General features: G+C 48.3%; 1 protein-coding gene across 1 annotated transcript in view; it reads right to left on the bottom strand.

Annotated features, from left to right (window-relative positions):
* Positions 1-21,854, bottom strand: part of PITPNM3 (PITPNM family member 3) — a 90,042-nt gene that overhangs the window by 45,250 nt on the left and 22,938 nt on the right. The window contains exon 3 of the mRNA XM_012779159.2: positions 16,960-17,067. Within this exon, the coding sequence (XP_012634613.1) occupies positions 16,960-17,067 (108 nt within the window). The remainder of the gene's footprint in view (positions 1-16,959; positions 17,068-21,854) is intronic.

Genomic DNA, 21,854 nt, shown 5'->3' with positions numbered 1-21,854 from the left:
CGCGGCCTCAGTTGTGTGAACTGTGAGGGCCGTACCTGGGCAGGCAGGTGCTTTCCCGCACCTGAAGTCACGGAGATTTCTCACCTGTGTGCAGAAGGCCCCCTTAGCAGATAAGGAAACTGAGGCTCAGCAGGATATAGTTGCTAATTTAGTGTACAGATCTGGTCCCTTGGACACCCCAACTCTGGTGACGGTTCTTCCCCGACCTCCCCCGCCCCCAATAGGTAGGGGGGCTTGCTGGATCGGGGGCTTGCTGGGACAGCTCCCACCTGGGCAGTACTTCCGGGGTGGGGAGGCAGCAAGAGGCTGTGACAAGGGGGGATAAGGAGTGGGGGGATGGGAGCGGAGAAGGGGGTGTTTGCAGGGTGCTGAGGAGATGCATCCAGATGCTCGGGGTCTGACCACAGTTCCCCTTGGGCGTCATCTCCTCTGCAGTGAGGCCTGGCCCAGGGACACCCAGGGGTCCTGGGGCTGGCCAGGCCACCAGCCTGGGCAAGATCGAGCCTGCTGCTTGACAAGGTAAGTGTGGGGCCCGCACAGCTAGAAGCCCAGGCCAGCTCCCTCTTCCCTGGAAGCAGCTGGCCCAGCAAGGAGGAGTCGGCGTGAACCCGGCTTCCTGATTAACAGGCTCCCAGGACGCGGGAAATTAACCAGCTGTGCAGCTGGTGCAGCCGCCGCCTAAATGAGACCCCACTTAGCCCGGAGCGTCCAGGGCCCCTGGGCCCGACAGCCTCGCCTCAGCCGGAGCCTGCGTGAGAGCAGGAGCTGCCAGCGACGCCTGCAGACAGGACGGCTGCACAGACGGGGCTGGGGCCCACTGCCCTGCCGGTCCCAAACTCGCACAGCCCCAGGAGTCTGAGCCACACCACCGCCTCCAAGAAGATGCTTCCACGTCCCGCTGAAGGTTTCCTGAGTGGTTTGGTAACTCCTCTTCCCAGTCCCCTTCCAACAAACTGCGAGCTCCCCAAGAGCAAGAGAAGCCAAAGGTGTAGTCAAGAACAGAAGCAAATACAGAATGTTTGGGAATGCCAAAAAAAAAAGAAAAAAAAAAAAAAAAAAGAACAGAAGCACGTCCAACACCCCTCTGAAACAGGACATCGGAGGGGGGAGCTGGGTGCTGCTGGGAGAGCAATTCAGGCAGAGGGGGGCCTTGGGGAAGAAAACCTGGGGCTTCTCCTCCCCATACGCCAGGTGGTGTCTGGGCAGACCCCCCCACCGGGAGCAGGGCAGGAGCAGCTGAAGCCAGGACTTGCAAGGAGCTCTGCCTTTGCTGGGCCCCGGGCCAGCCTGGTGCGCTGGTCCCTGACTCGAGGTCCAGAAGGAAAGACCCGCACACTCCCTGCCTGCCCGGGTGTGTCCCAGCACCTGATTCTCCGCTGGGCTGCAGGTCAAGATTCAGGCTCCTTACCTCCCACCTGACCCATTGCGACCCCCACACTCATTCCCCAGCCCCTCCTGTTATCTTCCATGTTGGCTTCCAGAATAATCTTTCTAAAGGCCCCAACTCCTCAGCTGGACATTCAAGGCCTTCGTCTCCAGCTTTTCTGCCCCTGCCTCTTCTCCACGACCTCCCACCTCCAGCCCCACATGTCAGCCCCAGCCCAATGCCCAGCCTCCGTCAAGATAAGCTCTGCAGTTCTCCATATCCCCTGCTGTCTCTCACCTCCCTCCACACCTTCGCCCCTGCCATTCCCTCGGCCTGTTTCGTCCTCACTGGTCTGCCCTGACCTGGGCAAAGCCCCCTCGGCCGCTCTGACTCTGCGATCCCACTGCACTGTGTCCCCACTCTCGCTCCAGCAATTCATCCACAAACTGCCACCACCCCACCCCCAGTCTGGTCAATTCTGAGTCCACATCTGAGTCCTCCCTGTGTCCCCAGCACTGACTGGCACAGGGTCTGACACAGAGCAAGTACCGTCCGTGTGCACTGAATGCACATGTGAGCCCCTGGCCACCCCGGGCTCGGGCGGGGAGGTGAGGCACGCCCTGGAAAGGTGCCACGCAAGGGCTGCAGGTGAGGGCCCAGCCGAGCTGTGCTGGGCACTAGGACGGTGGTCTAGGAGGGGCGGGGGCATCAGGGTTGCTTCCTGCAGGAAGTGCACAGGGCCGTGAGAACTGGAGATGAAATCTCGGGAGGAGCAGGGGCAGAGTCAGGAGGAGGAAAACCTCCCAGTGGGCATAGGATCCGCCAGCGGCCTCTTTGTCACTTGACAAGAACACGGAGTGAAAGGAAGAGGAGGGGAGGGCACGCCCAGAAGTCGAGACTATCAGAGTCAGAGAAAACCCTGGGATCATAGGGTTTACCAGTGATTTGACAGCCCCTTTATAATGTCCCACGCGGTAGCTATTCCAGGGCTATTTGATTCCTATAGTGACAGGAAACTTACTAACCCTGGAAATCTATAGTTGTCAGAAGGAAGGCTAGAACCAAATTGTGGATGGCCTTGTATACCAGGCTGGGGGATTTATATTAATACTTCATTCTGCAGGCAATGAAAACCTAGTTGCCCATTCCATAGAATAGTACTGGATTTATATTTTAGAAGCATCACAGTACGACTGAATAAAGATGGTAAACTTTATTTACATGATCTTGCCTTTTTCTCCTGCCCCAAATCCCTAAAAAATGATGTCAATTATTTTTATATGAATCAGTCTTTAGTAGAACTATAAAATAAGAAGGGGTGTGCTTAGACCCGAAACTGTGAGGCATCCCCAAAAGGTAAAAGGCAGAGAGATGTGATGGAGGGAGGCCAGGCTGGCTACGTAATTTTCAGAGCCCAATGTATTAATACAATGAAAATGTGGAGCCCTTTGTTCACAAGAATTAAGAGCTTCAAGATGGCAAACAGCAGAGCAAAAAAATCAAGTATGTGATCTTCCTAAGAACGGGGCCTTGTGTGACCGCAAAGGACAATTGCCCGTAAAGCCAGCCCAGGAGAGAGAACATTAGAACCTCAATCCCCCAAAGGAAGGTCTGTAGCCAGTGGTGGAGGCAGCTCAGACGGAAGAGCAGACACAAGGGTGGACAAGGCAGGAGCAAAGAGCTTTTGCAATTGTCTGGGCTTCCATAGGAAAAGAGCCAGGGGCTCTGGTCCTCTGCTGACCAAGCAAAGGCACCGGTCCCCACGTCTGAGAAAGGATGAATGCTTGAGGGACAGGACCACCCGGGAGGCTTAAAATACCCAAGAGCCATAAATCAGAAGCTACTGGCTCAACTCACCCAGCGACATGCTCTACCCTCCTCAGTAACTACATGGCAGCCGGTTTCAGCAAACAGACATCTCATATCCCTCAGAGTTAGTCTAGCATGGAACTGCAGATGCAAAGCAGAATACACATAAATATCACTAAATATAATATTAGACGAAAGCCAGCGAGGTGGAAGAAAAACCAAACTCAATGACTGAAAGAAACTACAGGGAAATGCACTGTGGATTCCTTGGGCCAACTGAGTATCATAATCATTAGTGGCTCTCAAATGTTAGTGACCATCAGAATCCAGGGACTAGTTAAAACAGGTTCTGAGCCCTACTCCCAGAGTTTGACTAATTCAGTAGGACTAATTCAGTAGCGCCCAAACTCACGCTGCTAACTAGTCCCCGAGTGATGCTAACGGTGTTGGTCCAGGGACCACTCTTTGAGAAACATAGACCTAAATAGACACAAGGGCATAAACCAGGCCCGGCGTGGTGGCTCACGCCTGTAATCCTAGCACTCTGGAGGCCGAGGCGTGAGGATCGCTCAAGGTCAGGAGTTCAAGACCAGCCTGAGCAACAGCAAGACCCCATCTCTACTAAAAATGGAAAGAAATTAATTAACCAACTAAAAATATACAGAAAAAATTGGCCATGCATGGTGGTGCATGCCTGTAGTCCCAGCTACTTGGGAGGCTGAGGCAGGAGGATCACTTGAGCCCAGGAGTTTGAGGTTGCTGTGAGCTAGGCTGATGCCACGGCACTCTAGCCCAGGCAACAGAAGTGAGACTCTGTCTCAAAAAAAAAGGGGGGGGATAAACCAAAGTTAGGAGGTGAATGGTAGGGGAAAAAATAGCTCTCTGGAAAGCTGGAGGCAGAGAAATTGATCAGGGATAACTAGTCAGTAACTGCTTCCTCTATTTGTTTTTATTTTTTTTATTTTTATTTTTTTTAAAGCCAGTCAAATTTAGCAGTGGGGGGTTGAATACCAACTTTAGTGACACTAATGTGAATAAGTTCTGATAACCCACTACCATCGGACCAGGCAGCCTCCTCTATTTGGAGATGACATGATCTGTGCATAGAAAATCCTAAGGAATCACCCCCCCAAATAAAACTAATAAATAAGTTCAGCAAGGTTCCAGGATACAAGATCAATATACAAAAATCAATTGTATTTTCATACACTTGCAATGCACAGTCCAAAACTGAAATTAAGAAAATAATTCTAGTTACAATAGCATCAAAAAGAATAAAATATTTAGGAATAAATTTAACAAAACAAGTGCAAGGCGTGTACACTGAAAACTACAAAACAGCTCTGAAAGAAATTAAAGAAGACCCAAATAAATGTAAAGACATGTCATGTTTATGGATTGGAACTAATATGGTTATGATGGCAGTATTCCCAATTGATCTATAGATTCAACGTAATCCCTACCAAAATCCCCGTTGGCTTTTCTGCAGAAGTTGACCAGCTGACCCTAAAATTCCTATGGAAATGCATAGACACAGAATAGCCAAAACAGTCTTGCAAAAGAAGAACAAAGTTGGTGGGTTCCCACTTGCTGATTTCAAACTTCCTGCAGGTGTGCAGAAATCAACACTGTGTGGCATACTAGCACATATATGTGAGTGGAATAGACTTGAGAGTCCAGAAATAAACCCATATGTCTATGATCAATTGATTTTTGATAAGGGTACCAAAAATAATTCAACAAAAGAAAGATTAGTCTTTTCAATAAGTGGTGCTGGGAAAACTTGTTACCCACATGCAAAAGAACCCGTACCTCATGCCATACACAAAAATTAACTCAAAGTGAATCAAAGACCTAAATATAAGAGATAAAACTATAAAACTTTCAAAGAAAACATGGGAGTAAATCCTCATGACCTTGGACTGGGCCATGGTTTCTTAGAGATGGCACCAAAAGCACAGACAATAAAAGAAAAAATATGTACATTGGACTTCACAACATTTTTTTAAAATTTTGTGCTTCAAAAAATTTTATCAAGAAAGTGAAAAGACAACCTACAAAATGGGAGAAACATTTGTAAATCATATATCTGATAAGGGTCTAGCGTCAAGAATATATAAAGAACTCCTACAACTCAACAACAATAAGACAAATAACCCAAATTAAAAATGGGCAAAGGATTTGAATAGACATTTCCCCAAAGAAGATAAACAAATAACCCGTAAACTCATGAAAAGATGTTTAACTTCATTAGTTATGAGGGAAATGAAAATCAAAACTGCAATGAGATATTACTTCACACCTACTAAGATGGCTATAACCAAAAAGACAGATGATAACAAGTGTTGGCAAGGATATGGAGAATTTGGAACACTTTTTACATTACTGTGCAGCTACTTTGGAAAAGAATTTGGCAGTTCTTCAAAAAGTTAAACAGAATTACCATATGACACAACAATTCTATTCCTAGATATATACCCAAGATAATTGCAAACATATCCACACAAAAACCTGCATATGAACACTTATAGCAGCATTATTCACAATAGCCAAAAAGTAGAAAAAACTCATATGCCCTTCCAATGACAAATGGGTAAAATGTGAAGCATCCATACAATGAAATAATATTTAGCCATAAGATAGAATGAAGTATAGATTCATGCCACAACCTGGATGACTCTCAAAGAAAGTATGCTAAGGGAAGGAAGCTACACACAAAAGGTCATGTATTGTTTGATTCCATTTATATGAAATAAAGAGGATGGAGGAAGGAGTGTGGAGACTGACTGTTAATGGGCACAGGATTTCTTTTGGGGGTAATGAAGATGTTCTTGAACTAGGTAATGGTGACGGTTACATTGCTTCATGAATATATTAAAGCCACTGAATTGTACACTTTAAAAAGGGTGGGTTTTATAGTATGTGAGTTATATCTCAATTTTAAAAAATTAATCTGGCAAAAGCCTAGTTCCCTTGAACAGGATGAATGGCAGCTGCGTGGTTCCTTAGATAATTAGAATCAAGATGACTGCTGCGCCGTGTTGTAATCTCACTTAGGATCCTTGGCTGATGAATCAGTCGTAAGTGTGGCCATTCCCTCTCATCTGTAACCTGCCAGAAAACTCTGAGACTTAATAGAACAGGCGGAAGGAGACTCTAAAACACATAGAATGAGCCCACGGCTTCCGTGAATCAATGTCAGATTGTTAAACAAACAAACAAAAAAAAAACAATCAGAGAATATGAAAATGAAAGGTGATTGTTTAAAAAACAAAACCAAAAAACTCCAGGGAAGAGCTGCCTAGCAGAATGGAAACAGCTGATGAAGAGAGAATGGGTGAGCTGTTGGTTGGAACCAAGGAATACTTGCAGAACCCACCAAGGACCAAGAGATAAGAAGAAGGAGGACGCACACCTGTAATCCTAGCACTCTGGGAGGCCGAGGCCGGAGAATTGTTTGAGCTCAGGAGTTTGAGACCAGCCTGAGCAAGAGCGAGACCCCATCTCTACTAAAAATAATAGGAAGAAATTAGCTGGACAGCTAAATATATATATATATATATAAATTAGCCAGGCATGGTGGCGCATGCCTGTAGTCCCAGCTACTCAGGAGGCTGAGACAGGAGGATCACTTGAGCCCAGGAGTTTGAGGTTGCTGTGAGCTAGGCTGATCCCACGGCACTCTAGCCCAGGCAACAGAATGAGACTCTGTCTCAAAAAAAAAATGTAAATTTTTAGAAATACAGGAGAAAACTGTATTGATAATATAGTTGATTTAAGAAATAGAAACTCAACACATACAGATACTTTTTTTAACTTATAAAGAGCATCTACACACACACACAAAGACCATGTTTTAGACAAGAAAATTTCAAAAGGACAGCACATCACATTCTGCACAATGGAATAAAATTGTAAGTTAGCAAGAAAACAATCTATTTTCCAGGATTCTTGTAAATGGTTCTAAATAACTCTTCGGGTAAAGAGAAATAGGAAGGTTTTGCACTATTTAGGAATGACAGACAGTACAAGGGCTACTTATCCACATCCTGTGGAATGTTGCCAAAGAGGCCAGATCCAGGTTTTAAGGGGACTGAAGCTCATATAATTTTGGGGTCCCCTTTAATAAAAAGATTATGAAAAAAATCTTACTTTTACAAATTTGACCACAAAAAGGTAATAGGCGAACACCTTGCTAGGGCCCTGCAAGGCCTTGGGAGGGACCTGTGCATTCGTGAACTAGAAAACAAGATTAAAGAGCTCTTCTCTCTAGAATTTGGAAAGGTATAAATAACATAAACCCAAAGAAAGGTAGTAGGAAAGAATGAATGAAATAAAAACTAGCAGCAGGCCGGGCGCGGTGGCTCACGCCTGTAATCCTAGCACTCTGGGAGGCCAAGGCGGGTGGATTGCTCCAGGTCAGGAGTTCGAAACCAGCCTGAGCAAGAGTGAGACCCCGTCTCTACTATAAATAGAAACAAATTAATTGGCCAATTAATATATACAGAAAAAATTAGCCAGGCATGGTGGTGTATGCCTGTAGTCCCAGCTACTTGGGAGGCTGAGGCAGGATTGCTTGAGCCCAGGAGTTTGAGGTTGCTGTGAGCTAGGCTGATGCCACGGCACTAACTCTAGCCTGGGCAACAAAGCGAGACTCTGTCTCAAAAAAAATAAATAAATAAATAGCAGCAATATTAATTTATATACATTAAATAGAAAAATTTAAGAAGAGTTGGTTAATAGAAGTAAGAGCTATTTCTTTGAAAAGACCACCAAAATAAGGAAACTTTTGGCAATGCTTATTAAGAACAAGAGAGAGAGAGAAATGTAGGAAAGGGAGAATGGCTAAAAACAATGGGGAGAACGTGAAAGAAAACATAACTGAATGTTATGTCTGAAAAAAGGCCATTGTTTTCAACCTGATGAAGGATATTTCTGGAATCCTAGGGCAAGGGTCATGCTTATTGGTGAAACATTAGCATATTTCCATTATGGCGCTACAGTCAGGATCAGACAGGAAAGCCTGCTATCCCTGCTGCTACTCCAGCAGGGATCTGGAGATCCAATGTAATGCAATTTAAAAGAAAGATAAGTAGTATAAATATTGGCAAGAGTGTAACTGTGAAGATTTGTAAATGATATGACACTCTAACTAGAAAACCCAAGAGAATCAACTGACATACATTATATTAGAACTAATAAGAAATTTCAGCAAAGTGGCAATATTTCAAATACATAACAGATGAATAATTTACATATATATATATACACACACACATATATATATATAGCCTTCTAAAAAGCAATTTAAAAAGATAAATAATCCAATAGCAAGATGGGCAAAAATAATGCTTAAAAGAGTCAGAAAAAAGAAAATAGGATCGGTCAATACATTTATGAAACAAGGCTTAATCTCACTAGAAATCAGTAAAGACAAAACAAGACAATAACAAAACATTTTCCCCCATCAATCAGGTAAAAATTTAAAGTTTGATAATGTCAAATCTGGTAACACTGTGGAGAAACGGCTAACTTAATCCATGGTTGCTGTGCAAATGTATATTTGCACAGTCTTTTAGGAAAACCATTTGGCAGTGTCTATTATAATTGTCCATGCTTATACGTTTAACTCATTTAACGTTCTCTTAAAAATGAAAAATGCCAATGTCTATCACTGCAGAATGGTTAAATAAATCATGGTCCATCTATTGTAGAAAATACCATAGCACAGCTGCGGTCCCCAAGCTGCAGTCCCCAACCCCCCGGGCCAGCGAGCCCAGGAACCTTCACCTGTGTTGACAGCCACTCCCCATCGCTCGCATCACACCTGAGCTCCGCCTCCTGTCAGATCAGCGGCAGCATTAGATTCTCACAGAAGCTCCAACCCCCCTATAAACTGCGAAGGATCTAGGTTGCGTGCTCCTTATGAGAATCTAATGCCTGGTGATCTGAGGTGGAGCTGAGGCGGTGATACTAGCGCTGGGGAGCAGCTGCAAATGCAGATTACCATCAGCAGAGAGGTTTGACTGCACAGAGACTATAATAAATCAATCGTTTGCAGACTCATACCAACACCCTATCGGTCAGTGGCAAGTGACAGTTAAGCTGCAGCTGGTGGCTTTAAGTCAGAATCCAACACTTATTTTAGTCTGCACATGGCCCACCTGTTATTTTATCTACCACTTCTGTCCACGCCTCTTTCCCACACTGTGCACTTGTCTCAGTCACGGTCTCGGTAAGCCCACAAGCTAACCCTAGCAAAAAATGAGTGAAACACCTACGTCACTGGAGAGCTTCTCTGAAAAGGAAGAAAGACCCAATGATGAGACAGCAAAAGACTCTGAGACTGCCAACAAAATGAAAGCTGCATTTAAAAGAAAATACCAGAGTCCTGCTTAAATTACAGGTTCATTGCAACAGGTGATTCACAGTCTCCAATCCCACTTTGTATAAATGTGTGGCAACTGGCTACCCAACGAAGCCAGGAAAGCTTCAGAACTGCCTCGCCACATGGAGACCAAGCACCCTGCATTGAAAGACAAGCCTTTGGAGTTTTTCCAAAAGAAAAAAAAAGTGTGACCACAAAAAAAAAAAAACAGAAGCGATTATTGAAGGCCGCCACTTCATCAAATATGTCTGCACTGAGAGAATCACTCTTAGTGGCTGACCACATTGCTAGAGCTTGGAAGCCCTTTACTATGGTTGAGGAGTTGATCCTGTGGGCTTCTAAGGACATTTGCCATGAACTTTTAGGAGAGGCTGCAGTTTAAAAGGTATTGCATGTTACTCTTCCAGCTAGCACCATAACTAGAAAAATTGGTGAGATAGCAGCGGATATTGAGGAACAATTGTTAGAGAGGATTAATGAGTCACCGTGGTACGGTGGACAAGTCTACCCATGTTGGCAACAAGGCAACAATGCTTGTTTTTGTGCAATATATTTTTCAGGAGGGTGTGTGCGCACTTTTGTTGCCAACCAACACCACGGTTGCAGAACTCTTCAAGTCTATGAATGATTATGCATCAGGAAAACTGAATAGGTCATTTTGTGTCGGTATAGGCACAGAACAGAGTGGCTGCCATGACTGGACGGCTCTCTGGTTTCACTACTCGGGTCAAGGAGGTCACTTCTGAATGTGAGTCATCTATGTGTCATCTATAGAGAAATGCTGGCTAGCCCAAAAATGTCACCTGAACTAAACAATGTTTTGCAGGATGTGATTAAAATTATCAACCACATTAAAGCACATGCCCTTAACTCACGTCTGTTCAGGCAGCTCTGGGAGGAGATGGACGCAGAACACACATGTCTTCTCTTATACACAGCAGTGAGATGGCTTTCTAAAGGGAGACCGCTGGCCGGAGTTTCTGAGTTGCAAGAGCCACTCACCACTCCAGAGATTTCTTTTAGAAAAATAGTCACTACTGGCAGCACATTTCAGTGGCGCAGAATGGGGTCGCAAAACTTGTGTACTTGTGTGACGTATTCAACCTGCTCAATGAATTCAACCTGTCACTTCAGGGGAGAATGACAGCTGCGTTCCAGCCGGCAGATAAAGTGGCTGTGTTCAAAGCCAAACTGGAACGATGGGGGGCGACGAGTGAACGTTGGGGGTTTTTTTTACATGTTTCAAACATCAGGTTCTGAAAGAGACTGAGCCGGGGCCTTCTTTCTCCCAGCTGGTGCATGATCACCTATCTCAGCTCTCAAAAGAGTTTGAGCACTACTTCCCAACCACAAAAGACCCCCAAACTGGGAAGGAAATGGATCCATGACCCATTTGTGAATTAGCCAGATGAATCAACTTTGTCCGTACTAGAAAAGGATTATCTGCTTGAGATCAGAAATGACAGTGGCCTTAATGAAAGTATGTTTGAGACAACTTCAAATCTCCATATGTTCTGGATTAAAGTCAAAGCAGAATATCCTGAGATCGCCACAAAAGCACTCAAAAGCCTGCTTCCGTTTCTAGCATCCTATCTTCATGAAGCAGGGTTTTCTGCAGTGACAGCCACCAAAATGAGATTATGGAGTAGAATGGACATAAGCAACACATTTTGGATGTCACTGTCTCCCATCACCCCCAGATGGGACCATCTAGCTGTAGGAAAACAAGCTCAGGGCTCCCACTGATTCCGCATTATGGTGAGTTGCATAATTATTTCATTATGTATTACAATGTAATAATAATAGAAATAAAGTGCATAATAAATGTAATGCATTCAAATCATCCCGAAACCATGCCCCCACATCCGGTCCAGGGAAAAATTGTCTTCCATGAAACTGGTCCCTGGTGCCAAAAACGTTGGGGACTTCTGTAATACAGGTGGAAAGGATGAGGTGAAATCTATATACCGTGTTTCCCCAAAAATAAGACAGGGTCTTATATTTATTTTTCCTCAAGAAGACACCCTAGGGCTTATTTTCAGGGGATGTGTTATTTTTTTTAAGTACGGTACAACAATCTACATTTATTCAAATATAGTTAAGTCGTCTTCTTCTGGAACATCATCATCACTCTCCAAACCCCGAATTCCATCCTGAATTTCTTGCGACTCTATTTCCTTTAGAACCATTGGCCCCAATCTCTCATGTCAAGCAATAGAGCTCTCATTAAACGAACAGGGCTGGCTTATTCATCAGAGATCCAGTGGGCACTGGGTTCTGTCTGCACAGTGGAGCAGAAATGATCTCTCTGGGCTCAGTAGGAGACTGCTTGCTGAAGCTTTTCCCCTATCCCCTGGTGTTTGCGGGGGGTGAGAGAGGCCCACAGTGCTGAGTAAAATGGCGGCCACAGCTTTCCTTCTCACCCCTGGGGACACACAATAGTCCTGCTCCTCACTTCACTGAGGAGACTTTTCCCTCAAAGCCTCAGTTTGCAGCACGCACAGGATGGCCAGGACCTGACAAGGGGGAGCCAACCTTGTTGGTGGGGCTGCCCACACCTTTCCAGTCACCTCTGGGACAGTAGCTGTCACGATGGGGCAGATGAGAAGGGCAGCTCGTCTTCTTTACCGCTCTGGAACTAAATGCATGGGTTGTGCAGATGCGCTGTGTAGGCACGCCCATCACTAGGTCTTATTTTCGGGGCAAGGCTTATATTGCGCACATGCTTAGAAATCCTGCTAGGGCTTATTTTATGGGTAGGTCTTATTTTCGGGGAAACACAGTACACTCATATGAAGAGCTCTCCAAGAGCTACTGTTAGGTGTGTGTGGGGCGGGGGGGATAAGTTGCAGCACTAATGTCTCATGTGATCTATCTCTAGAGGGATACCTTACACATTGATCAACTCTGCAGCGAGGTCTGCAATTGAAAGAATAACTAAGGGAGACTTTGGTTTCATGTGTAGTGTTGATGTTTCCTTCCAGGAATTAATTCAGGAAGTAAGGTGGATATTTACACACTAATGTTCACAGCGGCATTATTTGCAATAGCTAAAAGGTGGAAGCAACCTGAATGCCCATCCACAGTTGAATGGATAAACAAAATGTGGTGCATATACATACAATGGAAAGTTATTCATCCAGAAAATGAAATGAAGTATTGATTCATGCTACAACATGGATGAACCTTGAAGACATTATGTTAAGTGAAATAAGCCAGACATAAAAGGACAAATACTGTATGATACCACTCGTATGAGCTACCTAGAGAAGTCAGATCGATAGAAAGTAGAATGGCGGCTGCCAGGGGCTGGGGGAGGGGGGGATTGAGAGTTGGTGTTTAAAGGGGACAGAGTTTCCGCTGGGAAAGATGACAGAGTTCTAGAGACGGATGGTGGCGACAGTCGCAAAGCAGTGTGAACGGACTTGATGCCACTAAATTGTACATTTTAAAACGGTTAAAATGGCAAATTGTATGTTATGCATATTTTGCCACAATGAACAATGTTAAATAAAAACAGCAAGACAATTGTAAAATATGAACAACAATAATAATAATTGATAAGGTGCACTGAGCTGATGCTGAAGGATTCTTTTCCACTACAATACATATATGCTGGGCGATATATTACCAAAAAAGGGAACCATATAACCAAACTTAAAATAAAGCATGTGTAATACACAAGTGTGCCAGAAATAAAGAGGGAACTGCAATCCAGAGACAGAAGCGGAAGCTGGGACACAGGAGACTGCGGATCCCATGAAATCGGCAGGACAGGGGCTCCAGGGCCAGAGCCTGGGAACGGCACCGTGAGCGCCACCAACCGGACCTCCGCAGTAGTTAAGGCTGACGCCCCCTTTATAGTGGGGATCCTTGAAGGGCTACTCTATCCATAAAGGAGCTTTAAAAAGAAAAGAAAAGCTCCATTGGGGAAGCAGCAAAGAAACCATTCACAGGCAGTGAGAAAGAAAGTCACACATGAGTAATTAAAAACCCTAAGCCTGCACCACTTATGGGTGTAGGGTCTAAATTTACACCACCCATGTAGAAAGGAAACTCAGAACTATAAATTTAGCATATAAAATATTCAAGATGAGTGAAACACTCAGGCCCAGCGGAAAGGAACACAAAACCAGTCCCTATAAGGACGGTTTCACAGCCAAGGGCAGGCAAGGCTCCCGCAGAAATGAAAAGCAGGGTGGGCGGGGTGGCGATGTGAGCAAGATGAGTTCACAATAAAAAAAAAATGGAGAAATGCAATCCGTGAAGTACCGCTAGCATGTGCACCCATGTACACACACACACACACACTCAAGAACTGGAGATGGGAGAGTAGCCTGAGAATACCAGTGCAACATAGGGTGTAATGGCTAAGGAGAGAAAAGATGGATACAAAACAGAATTCAGGTTCAAGAGGAAGAAGGGCAGCTCCAGGGGGAATCTGTGGAGCGGAAGGAGTCTCCAGGACATTCAGGTAGCGGTTAGTAGGAGGCTACCAGAAATATGGGTCTGGAGCCCAAGAGAAAGGTCTTGGCTGGAGACGGCTGTCATTGAGGGTGGCTCAAGCACCCACCAGGGCAGTGTGATGGGCCAGGGTGTCAACCACGAGAGGGGGCCCTGGAGTGAGCTCTGTGTTCAAGGGCAGGGAACTGGAAGGAGGCAGGGATATACACTCTATCTACACCTGCCAGTTTTGATTGCAACCTTTTCCAGGAAATGCACGGGGAGCCTCCTCTCCCCAAGGTATTCCCAGGGCCTCCCAGAGCCCCTTGCTGAGCCTCTTACTGCGCAGTGATCCGCGGCTCTGATCTGCCTCTCCCACTCCCAACAGGTGGCAGTGCCATCCTGCTGCTGTTTGTTCCCCCCACATCTGGCACACTGTCGGACCCCCGTGGTGGCTCCATAAATGACTGTCGAAATGAATGAAAGGGATGTGCGTGTTCTGCTGCCCTGCGGGAATTCACAGGGTGAGTGCGCAGGAGAACGGGTTGCTGGAAATCTGGCTGGCTCCCTCCTCCACCCCCACTCTCCCTCTCGCCTTCTTGCCCCCCATTCTGCACTGGGAGGAAACAGCATCCACTGACTCTGGGACTCGGACTCGGGCAAGCACTGCCCCTAATTCAGTCGCGCGTGAGCAGCAGGAAGCTTGTGTTGGTTGCGCAAGGTCGTCCACTCTTCGCCCCTTCTCCCATCGTTATAAAAATGACCTGCCATTGAATGCACTCTGCAAGTATTATCTCATTTAATGAGATAACTACAACTTGGTAGTAGTCCCCCACTCTGCAGATGAAGAAAGTGAGGCTCAGAGAGGGATGTGACTGTCCCTGACCACAAAGCCATGGAGTGGCAGGGCTGAGGTTCAAACCAAGACCTCTCTGACTCCACAACTGTAATTTCTGCTCTTTATATGGACTCACATATGCACAGTTCCTTGTCCCTGCCCTCCCCTGTCCTCTCAGCTCACATTGCCTCTCGCACACCCTCTCCTTAGCTCACACTGCATCTGAGTCACACATTCTTTGGCAGACAAGTGGGGGTAGGGGGTGGGAAGGGGATGGCCAGATGGGTGGTGAGTATAAACCCGGGTTTGTCTTTTCACAGTAACGAGCACTGTTGTGGGGCAGGACCTAGAATCCATGACCCCTCTGGGCCCCTTCTGGGATCCTTGGGGTGAAGGAAAAAGCAGACAGAAGACTCATCTGCAAATACAGCTGTGAAGACTGGGAAATTGTCCCTGGACTGGCCTTGGGGACCAGACTCAGAGCCTGGTCTTCTTGTGGATGGAACAAGGATCCAGAATGTCTTTCCTTTAAGACTCTGAATTTCTTGGGCCTGACTTTGTGGGGGCCCAGAATGGTGCCAAGCCCCCGTCCAACCTGGGAGGTGAAGCCCGGGACTGGGAATCAGGAGACCAGGGACCTGGGCCTGACTGATGCCACCACTAACTTGGAGGACCTGGGGCAAGATGCTGCTTCTCTGAGCTCAGGTTCTTCATTTGTGACATGGAACGACCATCCCAGGCCTGCCCATTTCTCAGAACGGGTGCTGTGGCAGGGGGAGGGCTCTGAACCAAGGAGGCAAGGGTGGGGGATGGGAGGAGCAGATGCCAGGGCAAGACAGCAACCGCCAAGAGAGCTGCCACCAAGAGAGAGAGCTGCCACCAAGAGAGCTGCCACCAAGGTGGCCATCCTCGTGGCCTGGGCCAGGGCCATCTCACTGATCACCTCTTGACAGGGTGGCCTTACGCACTCAGCAGCTCTGGCCCAGACCATGACTCTGAATGACAGAACCAAGACAGGACAGAGGAGAGGAGAGGAGGAAGAGATGAAGTGGAGGAGGGGCATGCGGGGTCAGGGAGGAGGGTGGAAGGAGCTGACCTGAGGGTGACAGGCACAGAGGTCAGCACCCTGCATCCTGGACAGGGATCCAGCCCTGGCTCTGCTTCTCACTCCAGCATCACATTAATCAGGCACAGCCCTCAGCTGAGGATCTCTGAGCCTCAGTTTCCCCATATGTCAGCTCAGCTTTTATGACTTCCTCAATTACATCATCCACTTGCCTTTCAAAGCCCTGTCACTTCACTGTCCAGAGCCCATCCTGCATCCCCTCCCTTGCCTCGTTCTACTCGTCCTGCCTCTCCCCTCTGGGCCAACGACCCTCAGCTGAAGGCTGATGCCCTGTGTCTTGACGTCCACTGTGTCACACATCACAAGGCAGAGGCCTCCATTGAATCATCTTTGGTCCCTCCTGCGAAGCACTTATACACGGTACGTGCTCATAAACATCCTGTTTGTCATGAAAAATGGCCAAACAGCTAGATGGATGGGTGCCGAAAAGGCTCAGCCTGCTTTGTCTGCTGTTCGAGCTCCTGGTCTAGACACCCCCTCCCCCTAAAAAGCCTTCTGGATTAATCCCCACCATATACTCCTTTTTCAACAACTCAGATAAAGGAAATCCTAAACCCAGCCCGAGTTCCTGGCCCCACAGCCCACCCTGCCACACATTGCTGTCCCTCTCTCCCCTTAGACCTCAGCTCCTGCCCCTGCTCAAAGGCTCCTCCAGCTGCCCCCCTTCTTATCCAGCAGATCCCAACCCCACAGGCCTGACAGTCCAAGGAGCTTGGCCCCAGCCACCTGCCATTAATCATCCATGCCACCAGGATAGCCACTCTACCGACAGAGGGAGCTCTGCAGAAGTACCCTGGAGTGGCTCTGCCACAGAAAACCCCACAGAAGTCGCCAAGAGAGTTCCTGAGGTCCCAGAGCTCAGGAATGCTATAAGGGAGGTACCCAGACAGAGGGACTCTTCACAGAAGACCAAAGACCCAGCCCCGGTTGCTGGCCCTATAGCCCACCCTGCCACACACATCGTGGCCAGGACGGAAGCAGAACCTCACCTGGGTGCTCCTCCAGCTTCCCCATGGTCTCCATCTGCTCCACCAGGTCGTTTGAGTTCCACTGGCTCATCCCAATGAGGATGGCGTTCTTCCCTTCAGCCACATCCTCTGTGGAAGAAGCAGAGACGGGCATGAGCAGGCGGGGTGTGGGGTAGGTAGCCCTGACAGGAGCTGTCTCTGAGGGAGTGCTTATTTCTTCCTGAGTTGAGGTAGACTCCAGCTATTGAAGCTGTCTGTCGTCATAGACAGGTCTGAGACATCAGCAATTTGCCATTGCAAGAAGACACTGTGGTTGCATCCTACGGGGCCCCCATTGGTTACAGCAAAAGAAAGTAACAAGGGGCTGCAAACCCCCTGAAGGCTCCATTCCTAGCACTGACAGCAGTATCTCTTGAGAGGCAAGGTCAAGAGAAGAAACAGCAAGCTTGTCACTTGCTAGCAGTTTTTCTTTGGGTAAGTTATTGACTCCTCTGAGCCTCAGTTTTCCCATCACTAAAATAGGACTGGCAACATCCAGCTCACAGAGTTGTGAGGATTAAATGAGACAATGTGTGAAAGGTCTTGGTACATAGGAGTGGCTCATAGGTGAGAGTCATTACAATTATTTCTTCACATGAGAAGTAACTCACCATCAGGATTTGAGTGGGTCAGGATTTGAGTGGAGCAGAAGCAGCTCTGAAGTAACTGGGAGAGCAGAAGCTGTCTAGTTTCAACCAAGCTTTGAGCTGTATGCAACCCTCAGCCCACATCTCAACCTTAAGAAGTTCTTTAGGGCTCCATTCTCCCCCACTCCTCCCCTCAACCCTGTCTCCATCCTTGCCTTTCCCCTGTGTGAGCTTAGTATTTCCTCTGGGAGACATCTGTGGGGCCACACTCCCTAACCACACTGAAGACAAGCCCCTGGGTACAGTCCCTCATCCTGCAAAGGGACGTTTCTTCAAGAACAAGCCCACAGGGATGCTTGGTCTCTTCCCCACACCCTGCCCCAAAGACATGGGCCCTCCTGGTGACAAGCTTTGTGCCCTCCCTCACAGGACAGACACCTGAGGGTGTGGAGGAGCCCCCCCTAACCTCATGATAATTAAGAATAAAGGGTTGAGACCTATCTCACCACCAAAGAGCTTTACCTAGCAGGTGGAACCAATATGGCGGCTCTGAAGCTTTGGGAGCTGTCCAGAGTTCTGATTCACTCTGGTGCCCAGTTATCCAGACCCCATTTCTGGCTAGGACACCTTCTCCTGACTTATTTTATTTATCTATTTGATTTATTTCACAACACTTGTCAAAACCTTACTACACACTGAGATGGTTATAAGTGCTTTACAAATATTAACTCACTTCATTCTCATAACAATACTAAACAGGTACGATTATTATTATCTCCATTTTATAAACAGAGAAACTGAGTCACAAAGTAACTGAGTAATCCTTGCCCCAGGTCACTGACTAGAGCCAGGATTCAAACCCAGATATATGGTTTCAAGAGTTCTGAAATTCTGCCACCCGGATAGCCTACCCTGGACCTCCTGTATTGGCTGGCTGTCCAACGCACCCAGACAATTTCCTGAGCCTGGCAAGTTCCATCTGGAGAAAGGTTTATACCCACAAGCAGCAGTATGTATTGGACAGGGCTCTGACCAAGTCCCAGTGCAGATTCTGCTACATGTGAGCTTTGTGCTTTTAGACACATCTCTCAAACACTGTGCCTGTTTTCTTATCTCTTAAATGTTAGTAACAACTCTGGCTCTATAGATTTTTCTAGCAAGCTGCTGTGGGAACCAATACACAGTAAATTTTTAAAAGCTACACAAGCCAAGATGCTATAGACAAATATAGGTGCTACTATTCCTGGGGAAGCTGAATCGTAAAGAGGTTAGGAGCTCAATTCGGATGTTAGGTTGACTATTTTCAATCCTGAACCCGCCATCTGCTAGCCCTATGACTTTGGACAAGGAGCTTCACTTTATGAGCTTCAGTCTTCTCCTCTATGAGATGACAGCACAGCAGTGCCTATGTCACTGGATCGCTGTGAGGGTTAAATGAGATGACACAGGTAAAGTGTTTACAAGAGTGCCTGGCACACAGTAAGAGCACAGACTGATATACTATCAAATGGAGGTGGCACTTGGTGTTGTGCCCCCGTACGCACTCTCGGTCCCACTCACGCTGGTGTTTAACCCTACGACATTCTACCCAGCTCTAGAGTAGGGTGGTGGGGGTAGGTGCAGTGGCTCACGCTGTAATCCTAGCACTCTGGGAGGCCATGGTGGGAGGATTGCTTGAGCTCAAGAGTTCGAGACCAGCCTGAGCAAGAGCGAGACTCTGTCTCTACCCAAAATAGAAATATTAGCCAGGCATCGTGGCATGCACCAGGCTGAGGCAAGAGGACTGCTTGAGCCTAGGAGTTGGAGGTCGCAGTGAGCTATGATGGTGCCACTGCACTCTACCCCAGGTGGCAGAGGGAGACTCTGTCTCAACACAAAGAGAGGCAGAGAGGAAACAATAGAGTGGGCAGGACCAGCCTGTAGCTCCTGGCTCAGTTACCCAAGCATGCAGTTATCCATTTGTTCATTCTAACATTGATTCGGCGGTGGGTAGATTCCTGAGTGCCTCCTACTGCGTGCAGTATGAGACGTGACCTCCGCCCTGCAGGAATGCGGTTTTGTGGAAACACAATAGGAATCTCTGACGTGGTGGGAGGAGAGAGCCGGGGTTCTGGTCCGGTGCCAGGTGTGCGCAGGTGCTCAGCGCATCCCGGCTCCCATTTGCTCTGCTCTGCAGGGGGTCCCCTGCGGGGCGTGGGAGGCCATCTGAACCCCGGCCCCTGCAGGGCTGCTCGTGCCTAACCGCTGTATGCCTGACCTCTTCCCTCTTCTCCCAATTATGGGTTGACCCTGCTCCATCTTTGGCTCTCGGTCTTTTGTCTGTTTTTCTATCAAATATATCTTTCACAGACTCACCGTGCGTCCCTCACCCTGTGCGCCTGGCCCTGTCCTGCCTGGATCTGCTGTCTCCAGGTCCCTTTCTAGGGGTGTCTGCCTCGCTCTGCCCCGTCCGTCCCGCTCTCCCTCCTCATCCCTGTGTCTCTCTCTCCCTCCTCTCTGGGGCTCATTTTCTCTGGCTGGATGTGCCTCTTTCTCGACCTCTCTCACTCTCTGTGGGCTTCTCTTTCCCTCCCTGGCTCTCTGCTCCTCGGGACCTCCCCATATGGAAGCCCTGCAGGTCCTCCCTGCTCCCCTGGTGTCCTCCCTCCCCTGAGTCACCGTCTCTCTCCCACCGTCTCCCTCTCTCTTGCTGTGTGTGTGCGTGTGTGTGTGCACACGTGGACCCCTCTCCTTCCCTGCCTTCTCGCACCGTCCCTGCTCTGCGGCTGCTCTGCCCCCATCTCCCTGACATGATTTCTCTCCCTCTCTGGGCCTCCTCCCGCCCCTGCTGTCCACACCGTCACGTCTGCTCTCTGGCAACAATGGGCTTGTCCCCTGAGAGAAAACACACACACACACACACACACACACACACACACACACACACGGAAGCAGCAGCCGAAATAGCTCCTTTTGGAGTCATTCAGGCAGAGAGGGGGGCTGCGTGTCGGCTCCGCATCTCCGCTCTGGGTCCCGCAGCGCGTGGGTCCTGCCAACAGGACCTGTGGAGACCACAAAGGGCTCGTTTGGATAAATGTCCTGGTTATTGATTTTGCTTTTCTTCTTCTGGTGACTGTCCCCGGCATGCTAATGCTCCTCCCTGGTGACCTCTGGTGCAGACACGGTTCTAGCACCTACTTCACCCTCACGGAGCCCTGACCCAGCCCAGATTAAGTGCCAAGCAGAGCCTCGCCCACTGTCACTACAACCCTGGCCTCAACCCCAGATTGACCCTGACCCTGGCTGACGCCTGGATGCTCCCTTTAAGCAAAGCGTCCAGTGGATCTACGGGACTCTGGAGCAGGGAGGCCCCTTGTCCCATGCCAGGAAGGCTTTACCTCCAGCTCATGGAGCCCAGGGCTTGGTTGCCCTCTCCAGATGGCCCCTGCAACACCATCCATTGCCAGTCCCATGATGTCCCTCTTTCCAAAGACCTAAAAGGGCATTGCTGGGGCCTCTGGGGTACAGATTACTAATCCTCACCTTGCACTGCTTATCACATGCCCCATGCCCCACCCACGGCCATCACTGCCACTCTCTCTTCACCACGGGTGGCAGTCCCCACTATGCCTGTCCCCAGAGCCTTTGGAGCTGGCTCCATAGCATTCTCTTTTCCACTCCCCCTCCCCCAATGGGCCAAAGACAGAAGAGGGGGGCAGGGGACCCTACCACACTGTAGTTTGCTTCTGTGATGGCTCTTTTGCCCCAGAATAAACACCCACCTGCCCACAGTGACATCCCTCCACTCCATCCACGAGATAGGCAATGCTCCCCGACCATGCTACAGATGAGGAATGCGAGAAGACTTGCCTGAGATCAGACGGCTGCCTGTCAGTGGCACAGCCTTGAGGAAAACCTGATTCCTCTGATCCCAGAGGACTCACATCACTTTGTTCTCTTCCAGGCTGGAAAGCCCCGGGAGGCTGTGCGATCACAGCAAAAGCCCAGCTCCAGAGGAGAAGACCTGGCCGGTGCCCCCATCCCTCATTCTCCAAGAGACCCGGCCCTGCCTTTGTCTGCAAAATGCGGTTATGTGGCCCTGCACTACCTTCCTGTCCTGGTTGCCCTGAGAGACCAGGGAGTTAGAGCCCAGCAGCTCAGGCTCCAGCTTCCCAGGGAGGACCAGCCTGGCGGGGAGCTGGAAGGGCAAGAAACCCAGGACACAGCAGACAGGGGGCAAAGGCAGAAAGGTGCACACTTCCAGCCGCCAGCCCCGAGGGCTCCCATCCCTGCTAGGGGGAGAGTCCCATG

The sequence above is a fragment of the Microcebus murinus genome, chromosome 18, assembly GCF_040939455.1.
Source record: "Microcebus murinus isolate Inina chromosome 18, M.murinus_Inina_mat1.0, whole genome shotgun sequence".
Taxonomy (NCBI): Eukaryota; Metazoa; Chordata; class Mammalia; order Primates; family Cheirogaleidae; genus Microcebus; species Microcebus murinus.
Note: the sequence above shows the minus strand (reverse complement) of the source record. Positions and strands in the feature narration are given on the sequence as shown.